We start from the raw sequence: 26,953 nt of genomic DNA, 5'->3' as shown, positions 1-26,953 counted from the left end.
ATCTTAATTTAGAATAAAACAAGTTATCTAGTTGATTTTGTTTAAATATGTATACATATAAGACTATGCAACACTCTTTTCTGAATAACCATGATCTGTTAGATTGAGAGTGTAACTGATGTACACAAAAGTTAGTCTTCAATCTACTAACAAATATGCCGTTTCAATTCTAAAAATGGGATGATTGTTTGCAGTGATATTATAAAAGCATCCCATTGTACCTCCCAAAGCAGCGCCCCAGGGACACCCTGTTTGTTCCAGTTGATGGTGATGATTGGTCTAGCCTCGCACGAGATGCTCGCATACTTCATTACTCTAGCCTCACACGCAGCCCCCCATGGGAGGCCCATTATAATTAAACACAAATTTTTTAACATTTTTTTTCTTTTAAGACCATAATGGATCACTTTGGCAACTTCTTTCTTTTCTTGCTGATTTGTTGTTTTTCAGCTTTTCTTTTTTGCCAGTAATTTCTAAGGGTTTCAGATCTTCTTGCCCTTTCTTGTTCAGAGTATACCCGGCTTATTGTTTTCTTGGGTTTTGATAGGAATCTTGTTTCTTTATTTTTTAATTTCTCATAGTTTCCGGTTTTCGTTTTTAGGTTTTCATGGGGTATGTCTTAATTCCTCCATGTCTTTCTGTACTTCATATAACCAGTTCGGTCTGCTTTTCTTGTTCCAGAAAAGTTCGATTATCCATCTGATAAGTCTGGTCTCTTCCGTTCTGAAAATGTATCCTAGAAAGGAAATTTTCTTCTTTCTAAATTTATTAGTTATCGGGATGATCGTTTTGTAAATCTCTTCGTTTGGAATAATTCTCCAAATCCTGTCTTTTTTAATGTTTTTCCTGATGCATCGTCGTAGAATCTGTCTTTCAATCTTTTCCAGTTTGTCGGTAAACCTTGTCTGGTACGGTCCAAATATGGTTTCGCATCCGTAAAGTATTTCTGGTCGAATAACTGAGTTATAATGTCTTATTTTTGTGTTTATGGACGTGCATTTTTTGTTATAGATATTTTGTGTTTTTATTGTGGCTTTGACGAGTTTATTTATTCTTTCATTCCAGTTTGGATTTTCTTGGAGGTTGTGTGTGATGTTTTCCCCCAAATATTTAAAGTTTTCTACTAGTTCTATGTCATTATTGTTTATTTTTACTTTGCTTATGCATAGTGGATCTCACCATAATTTTGGTTTTTTTGTATGAAATTTTTAGACCAATTTTTCCTGCAATCTCTTCCAGTGTTGACAGTTGGTATCTGGCCTCTTCTATATTTTGGGATAGTCCGCAAATTGGGATAGTTCTAAATCGCCCGCAAAGCCTAGGCAATTTACTGAGATACCTTTTCCTATTTTAACGTTGTCTTTATTTAATTTTTTCCAATCCCGTATTATAAATTCAAGGGCACAGTTGAATAAAAATGGTGACACTCCATCTCCTTGTCTCAGTCCTGTTTTGATGTCGAATGGATCAGATATTTCTCCCCTGAATTTAACCTTGGATTTGGTATCCGTTAGTGTTAGTCCGATGATTTTGACTAGTTTTGGGTGAAGCCCTAAATTTCTCAGGAATTTTAGCAGGGATAATATTTATTTAATGTAAATAAATATTTACATTAAATAAACGTTTATTTATATTAATATTTTATTTAATGTAAATTTAATTGTATTATTTTTTTAGTATTTGAATATCAGACTAGTTTGATTTTTTGAGATGAAATATATCTAAAAATCTTCTTAGTTAAGCCAAAAAACATGATTAAAAATTTGATTGCAATTATTCAAGTAGTTTTTTTGTTTCCCCAAACAAACAAAAACCCTCTTCCTCTTTATATAATAGTATAGATTATAATGTTTTATTTATTAATTATTAAAATTGTTTATGATTATGTATAAAGTAATTAACTGATGTAATAAATTTCTTAGTTTATAATTTACCAAAAGAGCACGCAATGAACTTCACTCTGCACTCCTTATTTACTTTTGTGATCTGTAGGAATCAGTTCATTGAACATGTCTTTGGCCATTATTATTTAATCTTACTTTACACCCCTGAATTTTCAAAATGGTACTCCCCTGAGAAGCTCCAGGTTTTGCTGAACCATCTGTTTGTAAGGGATTTAGTTTATCATTTTTCAGAACTCATAATGTTTTTATAAATGTGTTGTCATGCTACGTTTAGTGCTTTGTGTTTTAAGTGGAAAACATCTTTTATTTAAGTATAATTTTATATTATGTTTATATTATATTATTTCACTTTATATTATGCGTGTAATTTTTGTTAAGTCAGACTAGTAGATGTCACTTTATTTATGTTATGCCATTTGCATGGCTCAAATTAAACAAATTTAATAGGAGTAAATGAAAACAATACAATTGTCTAGTAAAGTCAAGATACAAAAAAGGTTTATTTGCATTTCAATGTTTTCTTTACGTTTTATTATTCTACTATAAATTTCAATATAAAATTCTTCTACAGCAAATCACCAAATTCAACCTTTAATAAACATATCTTTTATAGTTTTGCTAACCAGAAAAATATTTCTTAAATATACATTACTAAATTAAAAAAAAATTTTTTTTTAGGATTAGGTATGGATGAACCGATCGGACATCTAGATTTTTATCCAAACGGTGGAGAAAATCAACCTGGATGTGATAAAGGAATGATGAATTATATTCAGCAGGAAAAAAATAGTTTTATTAAAGGTAATTTTTAGATCTTCCTTTTCTCCTTGTTTGCCATTTTTTTTTTTTTTTTGCCAGGAAACTAACCTCATGTCTCTATCCACGGCAAATTTCTTCATTGCTATTGTGGAAATTTCTCTTTCTTGGGTCCATTCTATTTTTTTCTTCTTCACTTGTAAATTTGTTTCCTTTTCAGTTTTATGATGTTCTATATCTTTTTTCCTTTTTTTTATTATAGTTATCCATTCATTCCGTCCTTATCAACAACCCGGTTGATTATTTTGAATCCTATTACATGGATTCAAAATAATCAATAGAGGAAATGCAGAAGATTAATCGAACAGCATGGATTCTATTATTTCAGAACAGCTGGTCTGCAGATATTCTTTTAAATTTTTTTTATTAAACAGAACTCAGAAAAATATTAAATATTTCTGGTTGTCACTTAACAATAATCCATGTTTTGATCACGTGGATCATTTGCATTCAGTTGTTATAATACCGATTGAGAGCTTACGTTCTCTCCTTCTTTTGGGTCAATAATTATCAGTGCTATAGTATTACAAGTCTTCATGAGTATTGATTATCATGTTGTTTTATTTCTGTTTATTTTACTTCTTTTCAGTCGTACTTATGTGCTAAAAAACATTAAAAAAATTCTGTTTTATGTGTGAACAAAATAATATGAAATCATCCTGCAGTTTTTAAAAAAATACAAGAACATTTTTATAGAAAATGCGTAAGGTAGCTTATTACAGAAATAAAAGATTACATCTTCTAGGGTTAAAGTAAACATTATTAAAGTAAATGAGATTATACAAAAATATCTAATGTAGCTGGAGCAATTTATAAAAAATAATCTACCATTAGAAGTAAATATTAAAATTCATGAAATAGAGCAACTAGAGATATATTATCCACACCAACCTCCATGGCGAAGTGATAGCATATCACCCTTTCATCGGTAGGTCTTGGGTGTGAATCCCAGTCAGGCATGACATTTTTCACATGCTGCAAAATTCATTATCACTCATCGGTAACCATTGTTATTAAACAAATAAATATTTAAAAATTTTATAATAAACAACAATTAAAGATAAAAATTTGGTAGATTGTAAGGGAATATGTATTTTTTCTCTTCTGGCTTTAGTAATATGCTGCTATAGCTATAACAAGAAAAAATATAATGGTAAAAAAAAAATCTAAAAAAAATTAGTCTTCTTTTTAAGTTTTTATCTCCTTTTTTAAGGAGATAAAAAAGAAATTTAACAACAAAAATAGATTTAAATAAATTGTAAATAATCTGCAAAAATCTTTTTATTTTGATGCTTCCAAGTCCAAAAAATGTATTTTTGTTCTAAGGATGTTTGTGCTTATGTATGTGTGTATGTTGGCCTGTATTTAGTCTTATAATTTTGATCCCACTGAACAATTTTCTTCAAACACACTAGACAGTTACTGCTAAAATAACATTTATAATCTGTAGTGGGTCACTTTAGAAAAAACGTTTCCGTACAAAAGTTGACGATTTTTTATCAAGATCACAAATTATCAAATATTTTTATTTAATATTTACCCCTCCAAAAAAACCGATTATATATTTTTCTTTTTTTAGCTGTATCTTGATTCTGAAAAGAAGTTAATGGTTTGTTCTTGCATGTGTATTTTCAATATAAAATATAAAGTGGCCTTCAAACCATCAAACCACTAACATTTTTTTGCCCATCCCACTCCAATGGTCTGTCGTAACAAAAAATATTTTTTTAATTTTAAAATAATTTAAAAAAATATACTTTAAATAATTAATTAATAATAATTTATAATTAAAACTTAATAATTTTGAAGAAATGATAAATCTGGGAAAATCCTTAGATGAATTACTGCAAGAGTTGATACAAATATGTGTCAAGGATAGGGAACAATTGATTGACATATCAACAAAAGTCATTCTCTATTCACTTACTGTTCTTTTATATCTTTGGAAAAGAACAAGAGTACAAACAATATTCATCTTTCATTAAATCCTCCATTAATATAGAAATAATCTTTTTTTTTGTATTTATTTATTTAACTATGTATCATAAAATTAGAAATAAATATTTTTACATAAAAATTTGAAAAAAAGAATGACCGGCTTAGCTGGTGAAGTTATAATTTTCAAGTTAGCCAGGCAACTTATGTAATTCTTTGCCGGCTTTTTTAGTATAGAATAATAAATTTTATTTTACTTGTTAAGGCATACTAATTCATTAAAATTTTATTAGATATTCATTTGTTTCAGGAATTAGAAAATTTTTGGGTTGCGATCATGTTCGTAGCCTTGAATATTTTACTGAATCTGTCAATACACAATGCCAATTTTTAGCTGTTGAGTGTGATTCGTGGAAAAATTTTATTGCTGGTGAATGTTTTGATTGTGATGTAAGTATTTTATTCATAAATTCAAGTTATTTCTAGATATTTCTTTACTTAAACGAATTGTTTGATTACCATCTGACTAATCGATATTTGTTTTGTATTAGAAAATAATGCGATGGCGGAAGCCATGTTACTTCCAATATTAACATGCAACTAATGCCTAATGTAGTGATAATGATTATCATTGACTTAGCATCAGAAATGACAGATAAGTAATCGAGATAGGTGACTGTTCATTACGTGCTGTTATATGTTCAGATTCTGTGGCAATAGTGAGGTGAATAAATAAACCCAAAAACCTATTGAGGCATCTCTGTAGAACGGGTACGAAACTACATTTGAGAAAAACAAATTAAAAGTTTTAATTGATTTGTATCAAAATATCTTTTATACTGCTATTAGTGATCAAATTCAACATTAAAGTATAACTAAAAGTTGCAAAAGAATTTCTTTAAAGATTTTCATAAAAAAAATATGTGACAAAAACAATTCCATTTCATGTTTACATTTAATATTATATTCTGCATTATTCTTGAGAGTTTCTGTTTATTTTGAAGCAAACCTAAAATAAAACCAGAAAACACTAAAAGCTGAATAAAAACAAATGTATTTAAAATTCAAAAATAGTTGACCATTTTGATTGTTAAGTCATCATCAGTAGAGTTGAGAAAATAATGTAAAAAAAAAAATTAAGAAATAATAATTTAGTCAATAAACGATATAACATACAGCAAATGAATAATGTTGACAAAACACTGTAAAATGCGTGTTTTTTTAAAGTGTTTGTAGAATAAAAGTAAAAACTTGTACTTTTTTTAAATTAATGAATGCTAATTTCTAAATTAACTGAAAAAAATTTTGTACTCATCATGAAGGAAAGTTCACAAACATAGTGTGCTAATCTTGCATCATGATATATTGAGTAGCTAATTCATCGCATCATAGTAATGGTGTGATTGAATGTTAATGTTGTACATTGAATGTTCATGTTAAGTTTGTGTAACGTTTTATGAATATTATTTATATATTCTTAAATTGTTATATTAAGTGTTCAAATTGACTTAAAGATTAAATTTCAGCTAACTAGAAAATATGATCTTAAGATAAAAAGTAACAGTTTAGAAGAAGAAGTAATTGAAGTATAACAAACTAATTAAATAATTAGAAATAACACAAAGATTACATGTTCGAACACATAGACATGAGTTGTACAGTTAGTATTTAACTTTTGCTTTTAGATATTTTGCTTAATTAAGATTTTTTTTTTTAAAAACAAAAATATTTTATTTCAAATTAGTGCATTACAACTGTAAAATTTGATAGTTTATATGTAAAATAAAAAAATTATAGAAAAAATATGTGATTAATAAGTTTGAGGGTTGAATCAAAAGTAACGGACTGTGTGTGTGCATGCAAAAACGAAGACATGGGTCCGCTTACAGAAGTATGTAGCCTGAACTGTCATGAAGTACACCATATAAGTTGTTTGGGTTATATTAAGTGCATAAGAATGTCAGTGCAGTACGAAGACGAGGCAGAAATGAACTCAGGTCGTATAACAAAATTCGAGCAACGCACAGATATCAAAATTAAAAACTTTAAGAGGCAATAATGTGCCAATAATTGATCAATTGGGAAAATGTGTGGTGATAGTATTGTAGATTGCAACATTACAGAAAATGTTTAGGGAGAGCAGAAGTAATATAGCAGATCAGCCATTCTCTGGTTGATCACTACTGCTAAAGAGAATATAAGCATCATTATTGTTGCCATGGTGATCGACAAAGACTTTCACATGACAGTGCGCGCAGTCGAAAATCAAACTGGAATACCTAAATCTACAGTACACCATATTTTAACAGAAGAGATCACAAAATGATAGGTACGTTCTAACGGAATGAGTGGCAAAAAGTGATATGTCTTAAAATTACACAAAAACTGCGTACATGTAACACGAAAGGTGAGCAATTCTTGAATAGAATAATTGCTATTGATGAAAGATGCTTACATGATTTTTAATCTGAACTGAAGTCGCAAAGCAGTGTTTGGAAGAATCTACACTCTCTGAAACCAAAGAAATGTCATTGCATGCAGTCAAAAGTATAGCAGATGATGATTTTTGCAATGAAGAGGGTGATAATTGATACAAAGTAATAAATTGTGTTGTTAGTGTGATTGTTATTACTACAGAAACTTCATTCAGAAGGTTTTGGGACCAAAAGTTTGAAAACAGCGTCTAGAAAAGATCAACAATGGTGTGTCAATTTTGTACGACTATGTGGACCTACATATTGCAAGTTCTGTCATTGATATTTTCATTGACTATCCTTGGGAAACACTTTATCATCTACCATACATCCTGATTTGAGTTTGCTAAACTTAAATCAATTTCCAAAGCTGAAAGAACAATTTATTTTAGCAGTGGGAAAGAATTATCGGTTGCCATTTCCAGGGAATTAGGCACCTCAACAAAGATCGTCTTCTACAGGAATCCAAAAGCTGCCAAACCATTAGTGAGCATGCATCACACATGGGAGAAATTAGATTAAAGGGCTGTAAACTTGATCTGATGTACAAATAAATTTTCTTTGAATCCTGATGAACTGTGCATTATTTTTTGGGACACCATTGTAATTTCTTGAGAAGACAAGATATAAGTTTTATGATATAAATACAGAGAACATATAAAATAATTGTTAATTAAAAAAATTAATCTATAACATACTCTTACAAAATTTTAGTTTATACAAAAATAAAGAAAACACTGTTATGTGGATGTTGTAAATGCGATTTAATGACATATTTGAAACTGAAATAAATGTTAAACTATTCTTTCTTCTTCTGTGAAGTTGACAAATTTGTCAATTTAGGAATAAGACAACCAAGTAAAAATGTTTCCTCAGTTGATGGCTAACTTTTAAGCAGCTTTCAGAACAATGTTTATAAATACATTAGATTTTAACTGTATATTTTTTGAATAACTTTTTAAAAGCAAATTGCATGTTGACCTTTAAAACAAAAAGTCAATTGGTTGAATTAAAACCAGAATTTCTGTTTAATAGTATATATATATATTTTTTTTTCATTGATTATTAAATGATCCGAATGATTTAATTGTAAAAGTAATTTTGTTTCAAAGGTAGAAATTATTAACCTTAAATTATTAACAGCAATTACAGAACTCAAAGTATATTTAGAAAACGATTATACTATCATATGAAGGATAATTCTAAATTAAAATAATTGATTATAAAAGAAACAAGCTACAAATTTTCAGTAAATTAATAATTTACTAAACTGAAGTCACCAAGTTAGTGAAAACTAAGTTTAAATTTTATTACTGCATCAATAATATAAGGAGTAGATTATAAATTGATGTTTTAACTCTGTCCTGAAAAATAGTGATAGATTGTAGCATAATTGCTGTCTTCTTTTGCTATGATTAGAAATTTTATTATTCTATATTCATTCCATAAACTTGATTCTACATAATTTGTTTTAAAGTCAGATATTAGAATTCATTGAATAATATTTTTTTTTATTAATTACTTATATGGATGATGTAATTTTATTTATTAACTACTACATTTTTTATTACAGGATGATAACAGAGTTTGTGCTCACCTTGGAATGAACTCTTTTCATACAGTACAACGTCAAAAGGCTGGCCTCGGTATAATAGATGCTCCATATTCAAGAAGTATGGTAAAACTTTTTACCATAACTCAATCTGAAGCACCTTTCTGCCGTAAGTTTAAGTAGGACATATGTTTATATGAACTTTTACCATTTTTTTCATGAGTAGAATAGGTTATAAAAGTCCTGGGAGAATTTCATGATATTCTGTATGCATAAAATATATATTAATTTTTATTTCCTTGTACAAAGTAAAGGAAGTATTGTGATTGCAAAAAATGTTGGTTTTCAGATTTCAACAGAAATATTCATTTTGACCATCCCTGAATCCATTTAGAAATCTACACGAGTGTATCTCGTATAACTCAAATGATTAGCTGTAGGATGTTGAAATTTTGGATTGTTGTAACATCTAGTTATGCACCTCCCCTTTTGATTGCAATCGACTGGACCAAGTGTCCAAAATTCAAAAAATCTGGATTATGGACTTTTTCTTAATCACAGTAATAAGCTCTCATTGAGAGCTTTTCAATGATATATCATAGTGGTACTTATTTTCATTGATTCCAATCCGACTTCATCTCCTTTTTTTTTTTAATTTAAATATATTGATTTATTTAAAATTAACCTCTGCAAAAAAATTTGTACAATAAATAATAATTCAATAATAATAATAAAAATATATATATATGGAAAATATCAGAAGTTATTAATGAAATAACATTTTATGTACTTTTCATTTAAAAAAATACTGTAATTTAATCTATTTTTATTTCTACCAATGGATATATTTTATATATTTCAGAGCACAGCTCTTCACAAACATTTTATTTTGTTAAATATGTGGGTGCATGAAAAAGCACATAGTTTTTAGCTTTAAAGTAGATATTACTCATAGTTACCAAAGGAAACATACACGAGATATAAAGGAATGAAGGAGAGAGGTCTTTGCTACAAGTGGACATAAACACAAAAAATGTCATGCATTGAAGTCTGACCTGAACCAAAACAAAATTAAAGTAAAATCTATTAAGCTGGAACTTTTCTTTTTTCTTTTAGGTGCTCTTTATAGGGTGACAGTTATAATTTCAAATTCAACTGAAAGTATTGAGTATGGTGGTGAAATAGGATTATTTGCAATAGAATTAAAAGGCGTTAATGGAGACACAGGATTCATCAATTTATTTAGGTATGTCTGATTTTAATGTTGTGTAAAATATGTTTATATCTTCCTTTGGGTTGTGATGTAATGGTTTACACAGTCAATTGGATAATCTTGCATACATTATAATTCTATGGATGAGTAAAGGTTTATCTCAAGGAAAGGAAACTTGAGACTTATCTTAAAATGGCTGTAGATATCTAAAAGAAAAGCAATTCATTTGAACTTATATTTTATTAACTCCTAAGAAATTTTGGGTGGGCTGACTGCCAGGAAGGCCTTGAAGTTTCTCATTGGGTATTTTTTTACTCTTAAACATGGTCAAGAAGATGGAGAGTTCAGAAAAGATATTTATAGATCTCAAGTAAAAGTGACGTATTTATGACCACAAATCCCATTTTTTTTTTGTGTGCCGTTTATCATAATTTATTATGTGTTTCAATACATCAATATGTTGCTAGTTATTTAAGCTATTTTTGTAAATAATAAATAAATCCATAATAATCATACACACAAGCACATTTCTGAGAAAAAATGGTCATATTCGTTCTACTCTAAATAAACCATTTTACATCGTATAAACATAGTTCAAATTGTGTAATAAAACTGATTCCTTTGTGAATATAAAACAAAATAACAGACTTAGATGCCATATAAAATGATTTTGTAATTAAAATTGACGCTGTACATAAACAGTTCCAAGGCTAAATTGGTCTGAAAAGGTTAAGAGACATAGCAATTGAAACTTAAAACTCATTAAAATTATATAGACAAAATTTCAGATTGTTTTGTTCATCATACTAAAAAATGTAGGCACAAACCACATGGTAGAAAATATTTTGGTTATTAGGGGATTAGGATACAGAAAGAGCTTTCTGTAGCGGGAAACAGAGTACAACTTTTTATTTGTAATTTTCCATAATTTATACCAGTTTTCTTTAAACATTAACAATCTCAAGAATAACACAAAAAACAAACCTTAATGAGATACAAAATTGAAATTTTTTGCTTCAAACGGCTGGCTCACAAGATAAACCCTTCAAAGAATTTATTTGTGATGCACAAATAATATTTTATTAAAAGTAATGTATAATTAGTCCTACCTATTTATAATTAACGTATACTTTTTTGTCTTTTAGAGAACAGCATTTTGTACCTGGTAGTAAACATCGTCAAGTTGTTGCTGGCATTAATGTTGGTAGAATAAAAACAGCAGTTTTAAAATGGGAGCACAGAATGACCATGAATATATTAACTTGGAGGTTTGGAAAAACATTAATACACCTGCACGAAGTTCATGTGGATACCATTGATGAACCACGTCAAAGGTAAGTCTTAACAAACAAAAAATTGGGTGCTAGGCAAATTTTTAAACTTTCACTTTTTAGACTACATTTAAGGAGGATTGAGCCATCCCCTTTCTCTACTCTTTATTGCTTGTTTATTGGTATTCAAAAGGATGACGCTTTGTGCACGTTTGAAACTGTACTAAGACAACTCTCTTTCTGTCTGGTAATTATATAAGAAACCAAACTATCGGTTGAGATGCTTAGTGGATAAAGTTAAATTTAAAAAAAATTTCATTCGAGTACAAGCAACTTTTCATGAAAAGTTGATCAACAGAGTCATGAAATATTTTTTTGAAGATTATATTGCACAACAATATAAATAAAAACACATTGCAGACATATTTTGTTTGCTTACTTATTTAACAGTTCTGTCTACATTGCCTCTAGTGGGAGGAAACTGGTTTAGTTTACATTCTGGAATCCCAAAAATCTGTTTGCATCATGTTGTTTGTCCTAATTTTGTTATATCTTGCTGTAAATAACCAGATCTCAATGGTTGAAAAAAAATAATGTTATTAAAAGTTTTAAGTATTTTTAAAATAATTTTTTTTTTTAAATGCCTTCATTAGTGATACTTTGCATTTTGAACTATTAAGTTGAATTAAAATTAAAACTTACATATATTGAGAGACATGTGATTCAATAAAACTTTTATAATTTTTTTATGGGGAAGAAGAAAAATAACATTATTAGTGTAAAATATAAAAATCAGGTCTTACTTCACTTTATAAATCATAAATGATTCTTTTACACCATCCTGACTTTCAATATAGCAATACAGAGTTAGGCAAATTATACGCATTTGGATGATTTTTTTTTTTACATTCTCGCTTTGATATTAAGAAGTCACAGAGGCTTCTGTTAGCCAACTAATTACACACAATTTTTTTAATATTTACAATTTTAATTTCACATTATTATTAATCTAGTGACATTTTTTAAAAATTATTATAGTCCTGTAAATCTTATACTGATGATCATTTGAAAAGTTACCACATTTATTATTCAACAACAACAGTTCCATCATATTTTTGTTTTCAGGCATGTATACCATTCTCAGGGGGGGGGTACCTTTTTAGAATTATTTTCAAAGGGGTGGACCCACCCTCTTCGCTACACCTACCAAACTCAAAAATCTTAAATGGCAATGGTAACATTTAAATTATATTAATTGACAACCCAAAAAAAATAATTAATATTAGTGAAAAGAAAGTTAAAATCCGCCCACCCTTTCGCACAGTAGGTGCGAAAAACCATTTTGGGTAGTACTTTTTTTAAATTTCAGTCCAACAAAAATAAATGTAAAGTTACATGATATTACTTAAACCATTTGAAATAATCATCTGTGGATTAAAACTGTGAAAATTATTTTGAATTACAAACACAAAATTTCACCTGTAAATATTTTATAAATTTTCAAGGGTTGAAAACTTTTTTTTAAACGAGATGATGTAGCTTGTGATATCTAAAGTAAAGCTTAAATTATTCATTAGTTAATTTTGTTATGAAGGCTTTTAATAATAGCAACCTTAAGAAATAATAAATGAAACATTTTTTCTTACCTAATAAAATAAAAGTACACCTCTGCATGTTCTTATAATTTTATTTTTGAACTCTTGTATGTTGCATAAATCTCTTTATAAATTATAGATTGTAAATAACCCCCACAAAAAGCAAGTCCAGTAGTATAAGATCAGCAAATCTTGCTGGCCAGTCGACTGTTCCTCTTCTACCTATCCAGTACCCAGGAAACATTCGGTCCAACCATTGTCAAACTGGAAGTGAGCAGAGAGTAGGTGCTCCATCTTGCTGAAAGTGAAGCATGTCTTCGTTAAGTAACATGTTTCCATTGTCGTCGAACTAATTTCTAAGGCACGGACTAATAGGTGAATAACTTCATCCAGCAACTGCAAATACTTTTCCACCTGTCAAATTCCCATTGATAAACACTGGACCGATTGATTATGTTATTGTAAATCCCGACCGACAAATTTATTTTTTCAGCATTAAAATCATGAGTATTTACATCGCTCCAGTATCAGCAGTTATGTTTATCAACAAAGCCATTTAGAATGAAGATGAAATCCATCAGAAAAACAATTATTTTTTGTAAACTCTGGATTGGCATCTATTATGTGAATCATTTTATCATAGAATTCAATCCTTCTGTCAATTGAATTTTATATGGAAAAAATTTATTCAATTTTAATGTAGTGAAAACAGAACCATAAGAAACCCGTTTCACAGGATATTTTACGAATTTAGCTCCGAGGATTTGCTACATTTCCTAAGATTTCAACCAAAGTTAATTTGTCTAAAACCTTTTGCCCAAATGATCACCTGATATAAATAATGCAGTTATTTAAATATCACACAAATTGCTGTCACTAAAACACAGAAATCTTGAGTAAAAGATCAACGAATTAACTTTGATTCAAATCTAACCAAACCGTAATCTCTTAATGCAATAGTATTCTCATTTGATTTTTTATCAGACCATTTTATATTCATTTACATTCATATGAAATTTTACTAATAGTATAGGTGTATCGTAAAATATTGTTTCTAATAAATTACTATTTCATTTTTTTTTACAAATGGGTTGCTGACATTTCTAACATTTTTTTTTTTGTTTTTAGGATTCGTTTATGTACTTATAATTATGTAGAACCAGTGTATTCTTCAGTGCCTGTAAACTTACACAATTGTAATGATATGCCTAAAAATGAGATCTGAGAAAATCTAAATGCATCATCTTAAATTAATTTATATTTATTTATTTACATACAAAGTGTAATTATGTAAATAGCTGTTATTTTTCATATAGTCCGCATATAATATTTCACGATTTGTTTTATTCATTACGATCATCTCTTTGTCATTATTAGTTCAGTAATGTGTAAAATATTGTAAAATACTGTATTAAATAGTATTTTATTGTTATTTTAATAGTAATTTATTATGTACAGTTTTTATTTTTTCAATAAAGATATTGTTTTGTAATTATTCTTTTTTGCTGTTAAACAATTCAGCATATTGTTACAAGCACCATTTTGTTACAGTTTGAGATAACATGTAACATCTTTAAACGTTGGAAGAATGTAAATAAATAATGACTGTTCATTTAATTACAGTTTGTGCATAACTGCAATTCTACTTGAAAATGTTTCATATAGTTCAAACACAGGACAATTTTGGAGGGTCAATTAAAAAAAGAAGACATGAATCAATGGAGTGTTTTGATATATATATATATATATATATGGATGGACTGCTTTACTTTTTCAAGATGATGATGCTTTTAACCAGTATCGCACACCTCAACAAGTTCAGGGCGAAATGCTACAGTAATTCTCTAATGTATAAACTTAAAGATCTCCTTTCAAGTTATAATCCAAAACATAGGTAATAAAAAATAATCAATCATAATTAAACACACCACACAATCAAGAACACACCACACTAATGCTGAACCCCAGCTGCATTCAACTAATGAAGAATATGATGAACACAAGAAAACGAATATGAAAATCTGGAAGAATGTATGGATAATAAGTTTAATAGGATAATAAGTTTAATATCGATAAAGACTAATTGTAATTCCACTTTTTGAACAAACCAACATTGCTTTGATATAAATAAATAAAGTTATTCTGATCAATAAATAAATAAGTCTTTTTTGATAGACATGTAATGTACATTATATATCTCATGTCTGGATAGTTATATAAGTGATCACAAAAATGATTCGGCATATTCTAGGGGTTAATAAGAAATGAACAAAGCAATGTAGCTTAGCTTTGTTATAACTATCCAAACACGATCTATATAATGTACATTACATGTCGATCAGAATAGCTTTATTTATTTATCGATCAGAATAACTTTATTTATTTATTTATATATACCAGGTTACAGAGTAACAACAGCGCAGTGGCATGTTAACAGTACTTTGCAGAGATGCTAAGGTATCTTGCTTGCAGTCTGGCATGTAAATGTGTAGCCTTGAACACACTCAGGTTGACCACTCCTGGGATGTGTAGTTAAATTTACTAAAACAAGCTAAGAAGGCAAAATAAAACTCAAAACTAATACCACAGACAAAGTTGATAAAATATGAAAGTTAAAATAATAGATTAAAGAAAGTATATAAAACTTACTTAACTCTGATGGGTTGTGCAGAAATCCCCTCCCCGGACAGTGAAATTAAATACATAGAACCAAAAATCAAATTGAAAATAAAAGGTTAAAATTATTAAAAAAAACTGTCCTTACAGAAAAACATGTATGAGCATACTAAATCCGTTCCAAAATCCCGCTACCTCGCACAAGACATCACCATGGATGTTTCTGGGTATATTAAACTGACGACGCAACGCCGCATAATATATGCAGTCCACGAGAATATGGTGCACAGTCATGCGGCAGTTGCATCGTGTACACAGGGGTGGGTCTAACCCTGACATTAGGTATTCGTGTGTGATCCTTGTATGTCCCAACCATAACCGACGGAGGACCACTTCCTCACGACAAGAGCTCCTGCAAGAGGAGCCCCGTGGCAATACTGAATCCTTAATCCGTCGGGAGTTTATTATCGACGGTAGCCGTCCAGTCACTTTGCCACCTTGCCCGCAGTCAATCAAAGGTACTCGGGTGGTGAAAGGAGGCTGAGTACACACTTCCTTGGCAGCAGAATCTGCTCTTTCGTTACCCAGAATTCCAATGTGGCTAGGGATCCAGCAAAAACTTATCTCCCTGTTGCGTTTATTTAACTCAGTGATTTTATCATAAATGTCAATGACGACAGGATGCTTGGAATAAAGGTTTCCCAACGCCTGGAGAGCACTGTACGAGTCACTGCAAATAAGAATGCTCCTATATTTAGGGCCAACGATACTTAGAGCCCTATCCACAGCAAGTAGTTCCGCAGTGAACACACTCGTAACACCGGGTAGGCCAAACATATAGGACTGTTCATTGATAACAAAAGCACAACCAATGTTACCGCCATGCTTCGACCCATCAGTATATATCACCACGCCTGGGTTCGACTTGGCGAGGAGAAACTGAAACATCTGCCGGAAAACAATAGGTGGCGTGGAACGCTTATCATACGTTGTAAGATCAAGTGTAAAATTTACATGGTTTATTCTCCACAGGGGGGTTCGAGCACGGACATGATGGAAAGAACGAGGGAGAGTTAACACTCATACGCTGATTTTGCAGTGACGAGTTAACCAACCGCTAGACTAATCCGGCAGGTTAAACTAGTGTAGTGGGATAAACTACTTTGCTACTTGTCTATCCGTCCATTTACCCACTACAAAAAAAACAACAATTTAAAACTACAGGAACATTTTTATTGCGGTGCCTATTTCTTTTGTTTTTTTTATGAATATTACATTTTTGAAATATTTTAAAAACTAAAAATTAAAACTAACCGGTACAAAATAATAGTTACATGATAAATGAGAATGTTTCATTTCTTTTTTTTTTAAATATACACAATTTTTTTACAACTTAGTATGTTATCTAAATACTGTGTAATAATAACCCAAAGTGTTTACATAACAGTGCAGCATTGAAAATTATAATACAAATACATTTAATATTGCTCAATAGTGTTCCTGAATAATTACACTACAATAATCATAAACAGCTATAAAAATACACTATAAAGAGAAATATTTTTTTAATTTTAAGTCACTAAAAAGAAAATAGCATTTTCAAACAGATATATTTTGAGAAACAAAATAATACAATATACATTAAAATTTTAATTTCAGACTTTCATATAAATCACCGAATAATATATATATTTTTTTATACATGTATTATATCAAAATATTTACAAAAAATGATGACAAATAAATTACTAAACTATAAAAAAAATATAAATATTAATTACTAATACACCAAAATGAGTAAATCAAGATACAAATAATTGCATAAGGGATTAACAACAATAAATTTTGGGCTTTGATGAGAATGACATTGCACCTATGTTTTGAAATTTTAATCTAAACAATAACACAATGAATGTGATATTTACCTTATTTGTCATATCCTTAATCAGACAAATTCTGAAAATTTCCATAAAATAGTTCTTTTATTAATTTATTAATATTTTAAACTATACTTATCTATTAATTAAATAACATTAAGAGAAATATAATTACCATCAACTAAGTTTTGATAACAAATGAAAATGCGTTAACAGATTTAAAAAAAAAGAAAAGAATTCAAACTATCTAATTAGCGTTAAAAGCACAATTTTTAATCATCACCATATTAAGATTTTATCAAAAGTATGGTAAGTGTCAAAACTGTGGTTTTAGACAATCATCTAATCATCACCCCCTTCAACTTCCTTATTATCATCATCATCATCATCATCATCATCATAATCTTCTTCATCATCATCATCATCATAATCATCATCGTCATCATCATCATCTTCATGATGTTTGGAATAATCTTTAGCCTAAAAAAAATTACCACAATATTATGCGAAAGTCAAGTTATGCTACATAAAAAATAAAACCGAATGATATTTATCTTTATAAAATGCTGCAATCAGATTTTATGTACAACTCAGAAAGGACTAAAAAGTGATAACTGCCAAAGATTAGAAAAAGGCACTATTATATGAAGGTTTTTGAAGTTCAGATTCTCTTTCTGAAGTATAAAACAATGTACTGTTTTCTAATCTGTACATAAAAATGTTTGTACCAAGCTTTAACTGAAATTGTTCACTTTAAAGCCAATAAAGTACAGCACATGTTGGTGAAAGAATTATATTAGTCACGTTAAAACACTATGATAGTACTTAAATGATAAAGTTCTGAAATGAGTTTGTGACCGCAGTCTTTGTGAACAAGTTACTGCTGTCGCATAAGTGACATCAATCCTGAAAAGGTTAATACCTTTAAATAACACTAATTCTAAGATTTTCACAGCTTTTATACTAGTCTATAATTTTATTTTAAAGTTTTCTGTTGTTATATTTCTAAGGCTTTCAGGAAGTTTGTTAAAATATTTATAAGCAATAAATTTGTGATTTTTTTACTGCCAATTTCTTTGTTGACTTTCGTGATCATAATAGATTCTACAACAAACTTATCTTTCAAGTTTAATGGTATTCTGTAATTATTTATGTCACCTTTGAAGACCATTCTAATCACTTTTTCATGCATTATTCCGACAAGTTTATAACTGTTTTACTTACAGAACCCCTACGCTAAAATTCTATATATTACTGTATTATAAACTATACAAGACTGAGTGTAAATTTTTATGACTTAATAGCTTACTTAATTTTTCTAAAACAATGGTAAAGTATTTGTTTTTATTAACCAAAGTTTGAATGTGATACAAGGTTTTTAATAAAGTAAGGTTCATTTGAAGTAAAAAAAATACTGAAAAAATGAAAAAGCCTTATTAATTATGCATAAAGACTACATTTATTTACTACTTTTCTACATAGATGCCTTCGACACATTTTTTATAACCCATAGTTAGGGCTACTGGGGCGGATGATTGAAGATTTTCCACTGAAATTTCTCTGATCGTTTCACTTTCTGATTTACAACGTGTGGCCAGACAACATCAAAGTCCTGCAGGATAATATCCAGCTTTGTTTTTTATAGCTCTTCTATGGATTTTTTTAATGTTTTGCAATACATATCAGTATCCACAATCACTAAATCTGATAAGCAAACGCTTTTAAACACTCTTAAAAAAAACAAAAAACAAACAGTAGCTACAAGCTTCTTTATTGAATGCTCTTGTTTGAATTTCTTCAGTCTAAGAGATGATGAATGTTGCCATCACAAAGTGCTTTCTCTTGATGTACAAATAAGAAATCTAGGTTCATATCCAATAACAATAAAAACAATTCATCACCTTCAGTTTCATAATGTCGCAAGAATTCATGTGCTGGAACAAGATGGTTTTGTCCATGTCAATTAACATCTTTGGGATCCAATTTGTCAGTCAAGACTTCATAAATCAAAAATTGTGAAATATCAATGACAATTCTTCCGACACAGTAAAGCAACAATTATCTTGAATTTTTCTTCAATCAAATCATCTGTTATCACTGAGAGACAGCCGTTAACTTCATCATGAAAGTTCGTTCATCTTCTTGAAATCATTGGCTTACTTTAGCCTGTAAACATTACAAATTTTCCAATGAATTTCAGCTGCAGAATTGCTTTTTATCATCAAAAATTGGATTACTATTCGTACTTTACTCTCTGTGGGGTAACAAACTGTAGCATTCAATATAGACAGATAAATATAAACAACTCGTAACAAAGAAACTATATTGTCACTAACAACTGACACTATTGATTGAAATAACTGAGTTATACAAGCACCATCTATCTATTTACATTGCGCACAAAGGCAGCAAATTCAAAATGGATCTTACTTTAAAAATATACATTCTAACAAACAATTTTTTTATTTAAGGTAAACAACCGGAAGTTTGATTGCTTGACGATTATGAGCTAACAATTCTAGATTAAAAACCACTAATAAAGTTTTTTTTTAGCAAAAATGAAGCAAATACAGTACCCTCATTTAACATGGTTTATTGGTTCCTGGACTTGTGTTAAACAAGACTTACACAATACCTACAAAAAAAAAAAGGTTGTTAAGTTCTAAAGATTTCTTTGCTTTTAATTATAAAAACAAAATAAAATATGCAAGAATTATCTTGTATAAGAAAATTCTTTATTTAAATCAGATAATTCTTAAGAAAAGGTATAAAAAAGTTAATATGAAATTATAAAAATTGTACGCGCATTTCATTACACATACATTGTACAGATAAAAAACAGAAGGCATTTTTAATCGTCATCGCTGTCTTTGAGAACGGAATTTTGTAGGTATTATTACTTATCAGCGGCCACCTGTCTTCATTACTTGAAGTCCTCATTTCATTTGTAGGATTATCATGACATTGTTTGGCCAGTTTAGTTATCAAGAAATCAGTATTAAGATTTTGCTTATTGATGTGCTGCAAGTTTTCATAAGTTTATCTTCATTATTGCTTTGAGTGTAAAGGATTAATGCTATATAAAAAATATGTTGGAAAAAAATATAAATATAAACATATATATACATAAATTCTTAGAATTAAAAGAATTTGTAAATTTATGTGGAAACTATACCCATATAGAGTAATATTATTTTTCATCTGCAATTTATTAACATAAAGGATATATCTACTAACAAGAAAGGTTTTGAAGGCTACACAAACATGAAAATCCATCTTTTATAGTAAATATGTATATTAAATAGCCAGAAAAAATAAAGGCCTACAATTAAATAAATTATGTGTACAAATTGCCAAGTTGATTTATATATTTTACACAGAAATAATTCAGATTCTGATAATTGAACGTTCGAATACCTTTGTGATATACATCTAAATATAAATATGGTAGTCAGTCACCTCATTGAAAGTGCTTAAAAATGATTCAGCATCAGACTCATTAATGAATTTAGCCATAAGTTGTCTTTCTTTTGGAACATCTAAAGCAGCATCTTTAGCTGACCAAACTGCTACGTGGTCTTGAACCTAAAAAAATACATCTAAATTAATAAATTTATCTAAGAAGTAAATATAAGGGAGATATTGTTATCTGGTTCATTCTGTTCTTATTCCTTAATGATTAAGCTCTTTCAAAAGAACTTTTACTATCAGTTAAAATGATTTAAAAATGATGACATAATATTTCCATCGATGAGGATCAATCAAATACAACCCAAACTTTTATTTTTGACACTTATTAGTAGAGAATAAAAATTCAAAACATATTTATTGGTCTCCTTTAAGTTCTACACATTTTTTCCAAGATGTAAGGAGCATATGCATTCCTTGTTTATAGAATGTTTGAGGACTTCGTCACTAACGTGCAATTAATAATGTGTGAGCTCTACTTTGTTGGTGCTCTGGAATTACAGAACCAACTGGACTCAAAAACTGAAAACTGATTTTTGAGAAATGCCTTTATTTTCAAGTTAAAAGCAATCAAAGTAGAAAAAAAATCACAGTATTAATAAAACTAGGTAAAATGTCCTGTAGTAAACTTTTTACTTTGTATTATGTTCAGAATTGCATTCCAATAATAAAGTTTAAATGTTGGAATTAATGGCCTAAACATGAATAATAACAGCCTTTATAATAATAAAAAACAACACCTATAATAGTAATAAACAATAACTAATAATTTGCAACATTACACTACAAATTAAATGACTAGGGCACTAATATTTACTTAAATTTTTTTGATTCTAAATTACTTAATACAACATATTTGAAAAAAATTTAATTAAAAGTTTCAAAAATGTAATATAAATTTTGAGTAATAAATCAGTTTTTAGTTAACAACAATGTACGTTATTAACTTCACATTATGGGCTTCTTATTTCAAAAAACAAGTACAGTCACTATTTAATAGTTTCTAAATTATGTATTCCAGATTCAAATTGTAGTGGTTCAATTATTTATTCTCTAGTACAAATTTTATTGTTATTATAAATCATCATCATCATTTATCAAATAATAATAAGTGAAAAGGAAATAATAACTGATGATATATGGGTCTGGAGTATGGATTTAAAGTGATATGGGATTTATTTATTAACATTTTTAAAAAAAACCAATAAGTAAATCGACTAAGATCAAGATAGTATAGCGACTTCCCTAACAAACTTTTCGTAATATCAGACACTTTTACATTCCTTGGCAGTTTTATAGTGGTATTGATGGATAAAATATTTCTCAATAACGTACCTTCTAAATAATGGATGCAGACTATGAATTTAACTGTAAAAATTGTTCAATCAGTTTTGAAAAATGGACAGCAGGAATAAAAAGTGTAATTTTTCTTTTTCTTATTTTATAATCAGTGTGACTAATCTGTTGTGAATTGGATTCCTTCTAATCTAGATGCTGATGTTATGATTTCAATCAATTCATCATCCAGTGTGATACTTTATCAGTTATGTGCAAGTGTTATAGTGTACATTGAAAAAGTGTAATATTTTTGTTACGGTATAGTACTGTATTTTTTATTGTAGTAATTTTCTATACAAACTATAACTATATGCTCAATTTTGTGTATTAAACTCGTGGACTGAAAATGACAATCAGTTAAGCAAATGTGCATTTCCTAAAACGCCAGACATGCAGTTGACAATTTGACTTATGAGTGGTTTTGCAGGACTTGTGGTAATAACATTCTGGTCTCTGGACTTTTTATATGTGAGAAAACCCTAGAAATTACTTATGAACTCTGTTACGATGAGTTTAAAGCATCAGGAGGTTGATTAGGTTAATTCTGAATTTGATATAACATTTCATTTAAAAACATTTACGATGAAATGTCAAGGGCTGTAGATGAGAACTTGATGTCTAAGTGGAAGGAAGAGTTAAATGACATATATGTTAAGTTATAATGAAAGCAACATTTTTAATTGTGATGAGACTGGTCTTTTTTGCCCGGTAAAACGAGCGTTGAAAAAGGAAAAATGTACTGGGGGAAGAAATCAAAAGAAAGACTGAATATGTTATGTTGCTTGTGAATATTTCAGGTGATTTGAAAGACCATTAATAATCAACAAAGCTGCAAAACCCTGATGTTTTAAGGGCATAGCATAAATTCATTAGAGATTGAATGGTATTAAAATAAAAAATCCTAGATGACTAGGGACATAATGATGGACTGGTTAATTCTTGATTGTAAAATGGGAAGGCGAAATAGGAAAGTCATACTGTTCTTGGACAATGAAAAATTCCACCCTAATGTTAGCTTAGTAAAACTGATATTTCTTTCCCCATATACTACTGCAGTATGTCCAGTTTGATAAGGGGATCATTAAGAACTTTAAAATTCAGTAGAGAAAAAAGGTGTTACGGTACTTGTTTTCAATAATGAATAAAGTTAGAGATGCTGATGAGCTTTCTAAAAGCATTAGTGTTGGATGTAGTTTTATGGATTTGTATGGCAATAAAGCAGATTACTATTACAACAGTGAGAGATTGTTTTGTATGATAATAACAATAAAACTAAAGTAAATGTTGATTTTTTATTTTGATTTTACATTATACGTGTGTTTTGATCAATATTATTATACATTGTAGCTTCTTTGATTAATATTTTTATAGTGTCCATTGTTTTTTTATTCCATTTTAGTATAGTACAGTATTATTTTTTTTATTCAAGTATGAACATAGAGCAAACAGTGTTTTATTTTCAGAAAAACTACTAAAAAAACTTGGAATTTTTAAAAACTTTAGCAATTGTTTTTCTGTTGCTCAGTATGTTTGAACTTCTTCGGCTTGTTTGGAGAAGTGTGCATCCACTGCTTAGACATACTGGATCCAAGTCTCATCACCAGTAACAATAGACTTTAAAAACTCTTCCCCCTTATTGTAATGCATTAAGGCTGGATGCCATTCGCTGCGTTTTGTGATTGTCACTCAACATTTTTGGGACCAAAAAATGCAGTTTCCTGAATCCTAGGTCTTTTAGTCAACTGTGTACAGAGAATACCTTACAATTTCTGGGACTTCTGCAGAAAGTTCACTTATCGTAAACTTCTGTTTGCCGTGGACAAAATCATCAACACACTCAACCAGGCGTACAGTAGCGATAGACTTGTGTCTTTGCCCACCTTTGTCATAGACATCCGTTTGGCCTTTTAATTTCCTACACCATTCCCATGCACTACCATCACTCAAAGTTTTCAACATACACTAGGCTCATTCTGCGATCGATTTCAGCAGCACTACATCCTTATTCTTACAGAAAACATATCACACTTGGTGGGAGCATCGATTATAGTGACCATGTTCAATTGCCTATATAGCTCGGCTCGGTTCACACTGATGCAATCAGTGTGAATCTCTGCTGTTGCTGGAGCCAGCAACAGCAGAGATAGTGGTGAGGGGGCAGTGCAATCACACCATGCGCAGATCCTGCTTATCTCTTGTTTACTAATATGCATGATCAGAGGTTTAAATAACAGCCCTCATATACAGTGTTTTTTCCTGTCAATAACCAAATAAAATACTGTATTCACATTTTTCTGAATAGCAGAAGCCTCTAATCTAAATAATGGACAAAATCTTGTTCCCAAGCCATGTCCATACTTGGAAGTTTTTTACTGTTCTACAATTTCAAGAAACCAATACTGTAAGAAATTGTCCTTACAGTGTGAGACCAGAAACTGTTATTAGTGATAAAAAAATCATTAATGTTTTGCAGATCCTCATTTAATGTTTTAACGGTTATACAAATAATAAAAGAAATTTTTCTTAAAAACAACTTCAGACAGCACAAAAAAAATAATTAAAAAATGTAGTATTAGGGTTTGAAAAATTAATATCCATTCACTTTTGGAAACAGAAAGCTTCAGTATGTTCTTAAATACTGTCTATTGACAAACAGTTATGGTCAATTTTATGCAAAAAAAAATCCTTAAACAAACAAGGATATGTTAAATTATTTAAATAAAAGCTATTCCCCTAAAATTTAAAAGCAATGCCTTCAATGTATCTTATAATGTTGTTGAAAATTGAAAAACAAGTCTCAGATAATAAAACCTAAAAATAACTATAACTATTAGACAACTTATAGAAAAGAACATATTTGTGCATACCTTACTTCCAGTATAAATATTAAAGCTAAAAAAAAAAAAAACATCATGATAGCTGCTCAAAACTTTAGTCAGTAAAATTAAACGTATGTGACTCTAATGATTTGCAGTGCTATTTTAAAATGACAATATGTTAAGACAAGTTTCCTAGAAAATGCTGAGTAATTAAAAAAGAAATGCTCATACAAATTCATCAATTTTAGACGAGTTAATGTCAGTCTTACAGCTATGAATATACCACCTGAATGAAGCCATATGAATTGCAATTAAAACAATTCACACCTGGATAAATATTTATTTTTTTGAACGGGTTACATATTAAAACCTACCCTGTTTATTTTTTATAATAAAAGATTTCTATATGGACGAAAAAGTAATCAAACTAATATACCTTTATGAAAAGTAATATTCCTTCTAATTTGTGTTACGTAATAGTCAAATAATTAAGTAATTAAAAAAGAATAGAAGCTTAACCCTTTCTGAATGTTCATGCTAAAATACTTCATGAATATCACAATGAAATCATGCTGTTACAATTACATTTTTACAATTCAATACTAAGCAAAAAAATAAAAAAGTTAAAATCGTTTGCATAGACCATGTAATGAATATTTCTCGCTTCATTAAAATTTACCACAAATTCCTTAAGTGAAAAAAAGGAAAAGATTACCTCAATACTACTATTAGCATCAATTGTTGTAAGGCTAAGAATTGCTTGATCTTTATCATCTATAATTCGGATCTGTCCAGACATAGAATTTATTTTTGGACAATACAATATATGAAGCATTCCAGTACCGGCAGTACTCCACTGATCTTTGCTCGTATTACGAACACAAAGTGTGACATTTTTTTCAAACATAATCTCATAGCCATCATCTTCTGAAATAATCATAGAAACAAACAATAAAATTATTACAACAGTACAGTAGGGTGCAAATTAATCCGAACACAACAGATGTAATTTAATAACAACTTTATTTTTAAAAAAACTCATACTGTACTGTTTGTGAATATGTAATAATTAATATATCCTCCTTTATCCTTATCACTTTACGTACGTGATTTGGCATCAATACAACAACTTGTACTACACTTTTTTTGATTTCTTCATCATGAAACCATATTGATATTGCTTTAATGAGGTCAATTTTTGCGTGCAATTCATTTTTTGACTATAGTACAAAGATTTTCAACCCTTTTCTTCAGAATATAGCCATCACACTTTTCAACATACCATCTATTGGAAATAATGAACCTTCAAATGTGAAACAATCCCCAAAACATTTTTTTCGGTCTTCTTTGGTCCAGTTAGCAAGTATTTTGGCTTACAAGAGCTTTTTTTGCGCACTGCTAGTGTTAAAAGGTGTTTTTTTAGCTGTCCAATGAGCTTTCTGTCCAGCTGCAAGAAGTTGGCATCTAACAGTTGTCATGGGTAAATCTGTTCCACTGGTTGTAAACTCTGTTTAAGTCGACAGCATATAATTTTTGATTGAGTTTACTTTTTTCACGAATAACAAATTTTGTAGTTTTTCTTTTAGGGCCACATTTGCCTTTTCTTTGAGTTGAAAAGGAACCGGTTTATTTTAAAGTAGCATTTACTTTCCTAGTCCAGCATTACATTCAGAAGCTATTAGTCATTATGTAATTTTGGTATACTCAGAGAAACAATTTTTCAAAGCTTTCTTGGAGTTACATCCATTATTAAATATTCAACATACACAGAACAAAAAATATGATTTTGTAGTAAAAAATGAAATAAACTATCATAAAACACTATAACATGAAAATTATTAAATAACCTTACATTACACTAACAACTTAAAGAATGTGTGTGGACAAGCAATTTAGCCAGAAATAAACAAAAATTCCCTGTGTTCGAATTAATTTGCACACTACTGTCAATATTTTTTATAATAAAATAAATTAACAAATCATTTATTCCTTCTTTTCTCATATTTGAATTATTAAAATTTTACAATAATATCGTTTAATATATCAGCTTCTATAATGGTTTCCTTATATAAAGA

At 29.2% G+C, this 26,953-nt stretch overlaps 2 protein-coding genes across 7 annotated transcripts in view; one reads left to right on the top strand and one right to left on the bottom strand.

Annotated features, from left to right (window-relative positions):
• Positions 1 to 14,252, top strand: part of LOC142333063 (pancreatic lipase-related protein 2-like) — a 51,819-nt gene extending 37,567 nt beyond the window's left edge. For both annotated transcript variants that reach the window (XM_075379884.1, XM_075379883.1), the window contains exons 7-12: positions 2,583 to 2,705; positions 4,966 to 5,105; positions 8,703 to 8,850; positions 9,798 to 9,927; positions 11,040 to 11,228; positions 13,889 to 14,252. In XM_075379884.1, coding sequence (XP_075235999.1) covers positions 2,583 to 2,705; positions 4,966 to 5,105; positions 8,703 to 8,850; positions 9,798 to 9,927; positions 11,040 to 11,228; positions 13,889 to 13,985 — 827 coding nt within the window. In that variant the 3' untranslated portion in view covers positions 13,986 to 14,252. The remainder of the gene's footprint in view (positions 1 to 2,582; positions 2,706 to 4,965; positions 5,106 to 8,702; positions 8,851 to 9,797; positions 9,928 to 11,039; positions 11,229 to 13,888) is intronic.
• Positions 14,253 to 16,608: 2,356 nt separating this feature from the next.
• LOC142333248 (E3 SUMO-protein ligase RanBP2-like) overlaps positions 16,609 to 26,953 on the bottom strand; it is a 128,865-nt gene continuing 118,520 nt past the window's right edge. The window contains exons 33-36 of one of the 5 annotated variants that reach the window (XM_075380243.1): positions 25,594 to 25,805; positions 20,713 to 20,838; positions 19,830 to 19,888; positions 17,605 to 17,733 (exon numbers count right to left, since the gene is read on the bottom strand). In XM_075380243.1, the coding sequence (XP_075236358.1) occupies positions 19,832 to 19,888; positions 20,713 to 20,838; positions 25,594 to 25,805 (395 nt within the window). In that variant the 3' untranslated portion in view covers positions 17,605 to 17,733; positions 19,830 to 19,831. Of the gene's footprint in view, positions 17,734 to 19,829; positions 19,889 to 20,670; positions 20,839 to 25,593; positions 25,806 to 26,953 lie in introns of those variants that run through there. The other 4 variants (XM_075380242.1, XM_075380244.1, XR_012758568.1 and 1 more) reach the window with 4 other exon arrangements.

The sequence above is a fragment of the Lycorma delicatula genome, chromosome 12, assembly GCF_047948215.1.
Source record: "Lycorma delicatula isolate Av1 chromosome 12, ASM4794821v1, whole genome shotgun sequence".
Taxonomy (NCBI): Eukaryota; Metazoa; Arthropoda; class Insecta; order Hemiptera; family Fulgoridae; genus Lycorma; species Lycorma delicatula.
The sequence above is the reverse complement of the archived record's forward strand: the minus strand, read 5'-3'. Positions and strand labels throughout refer to the sequence as shown.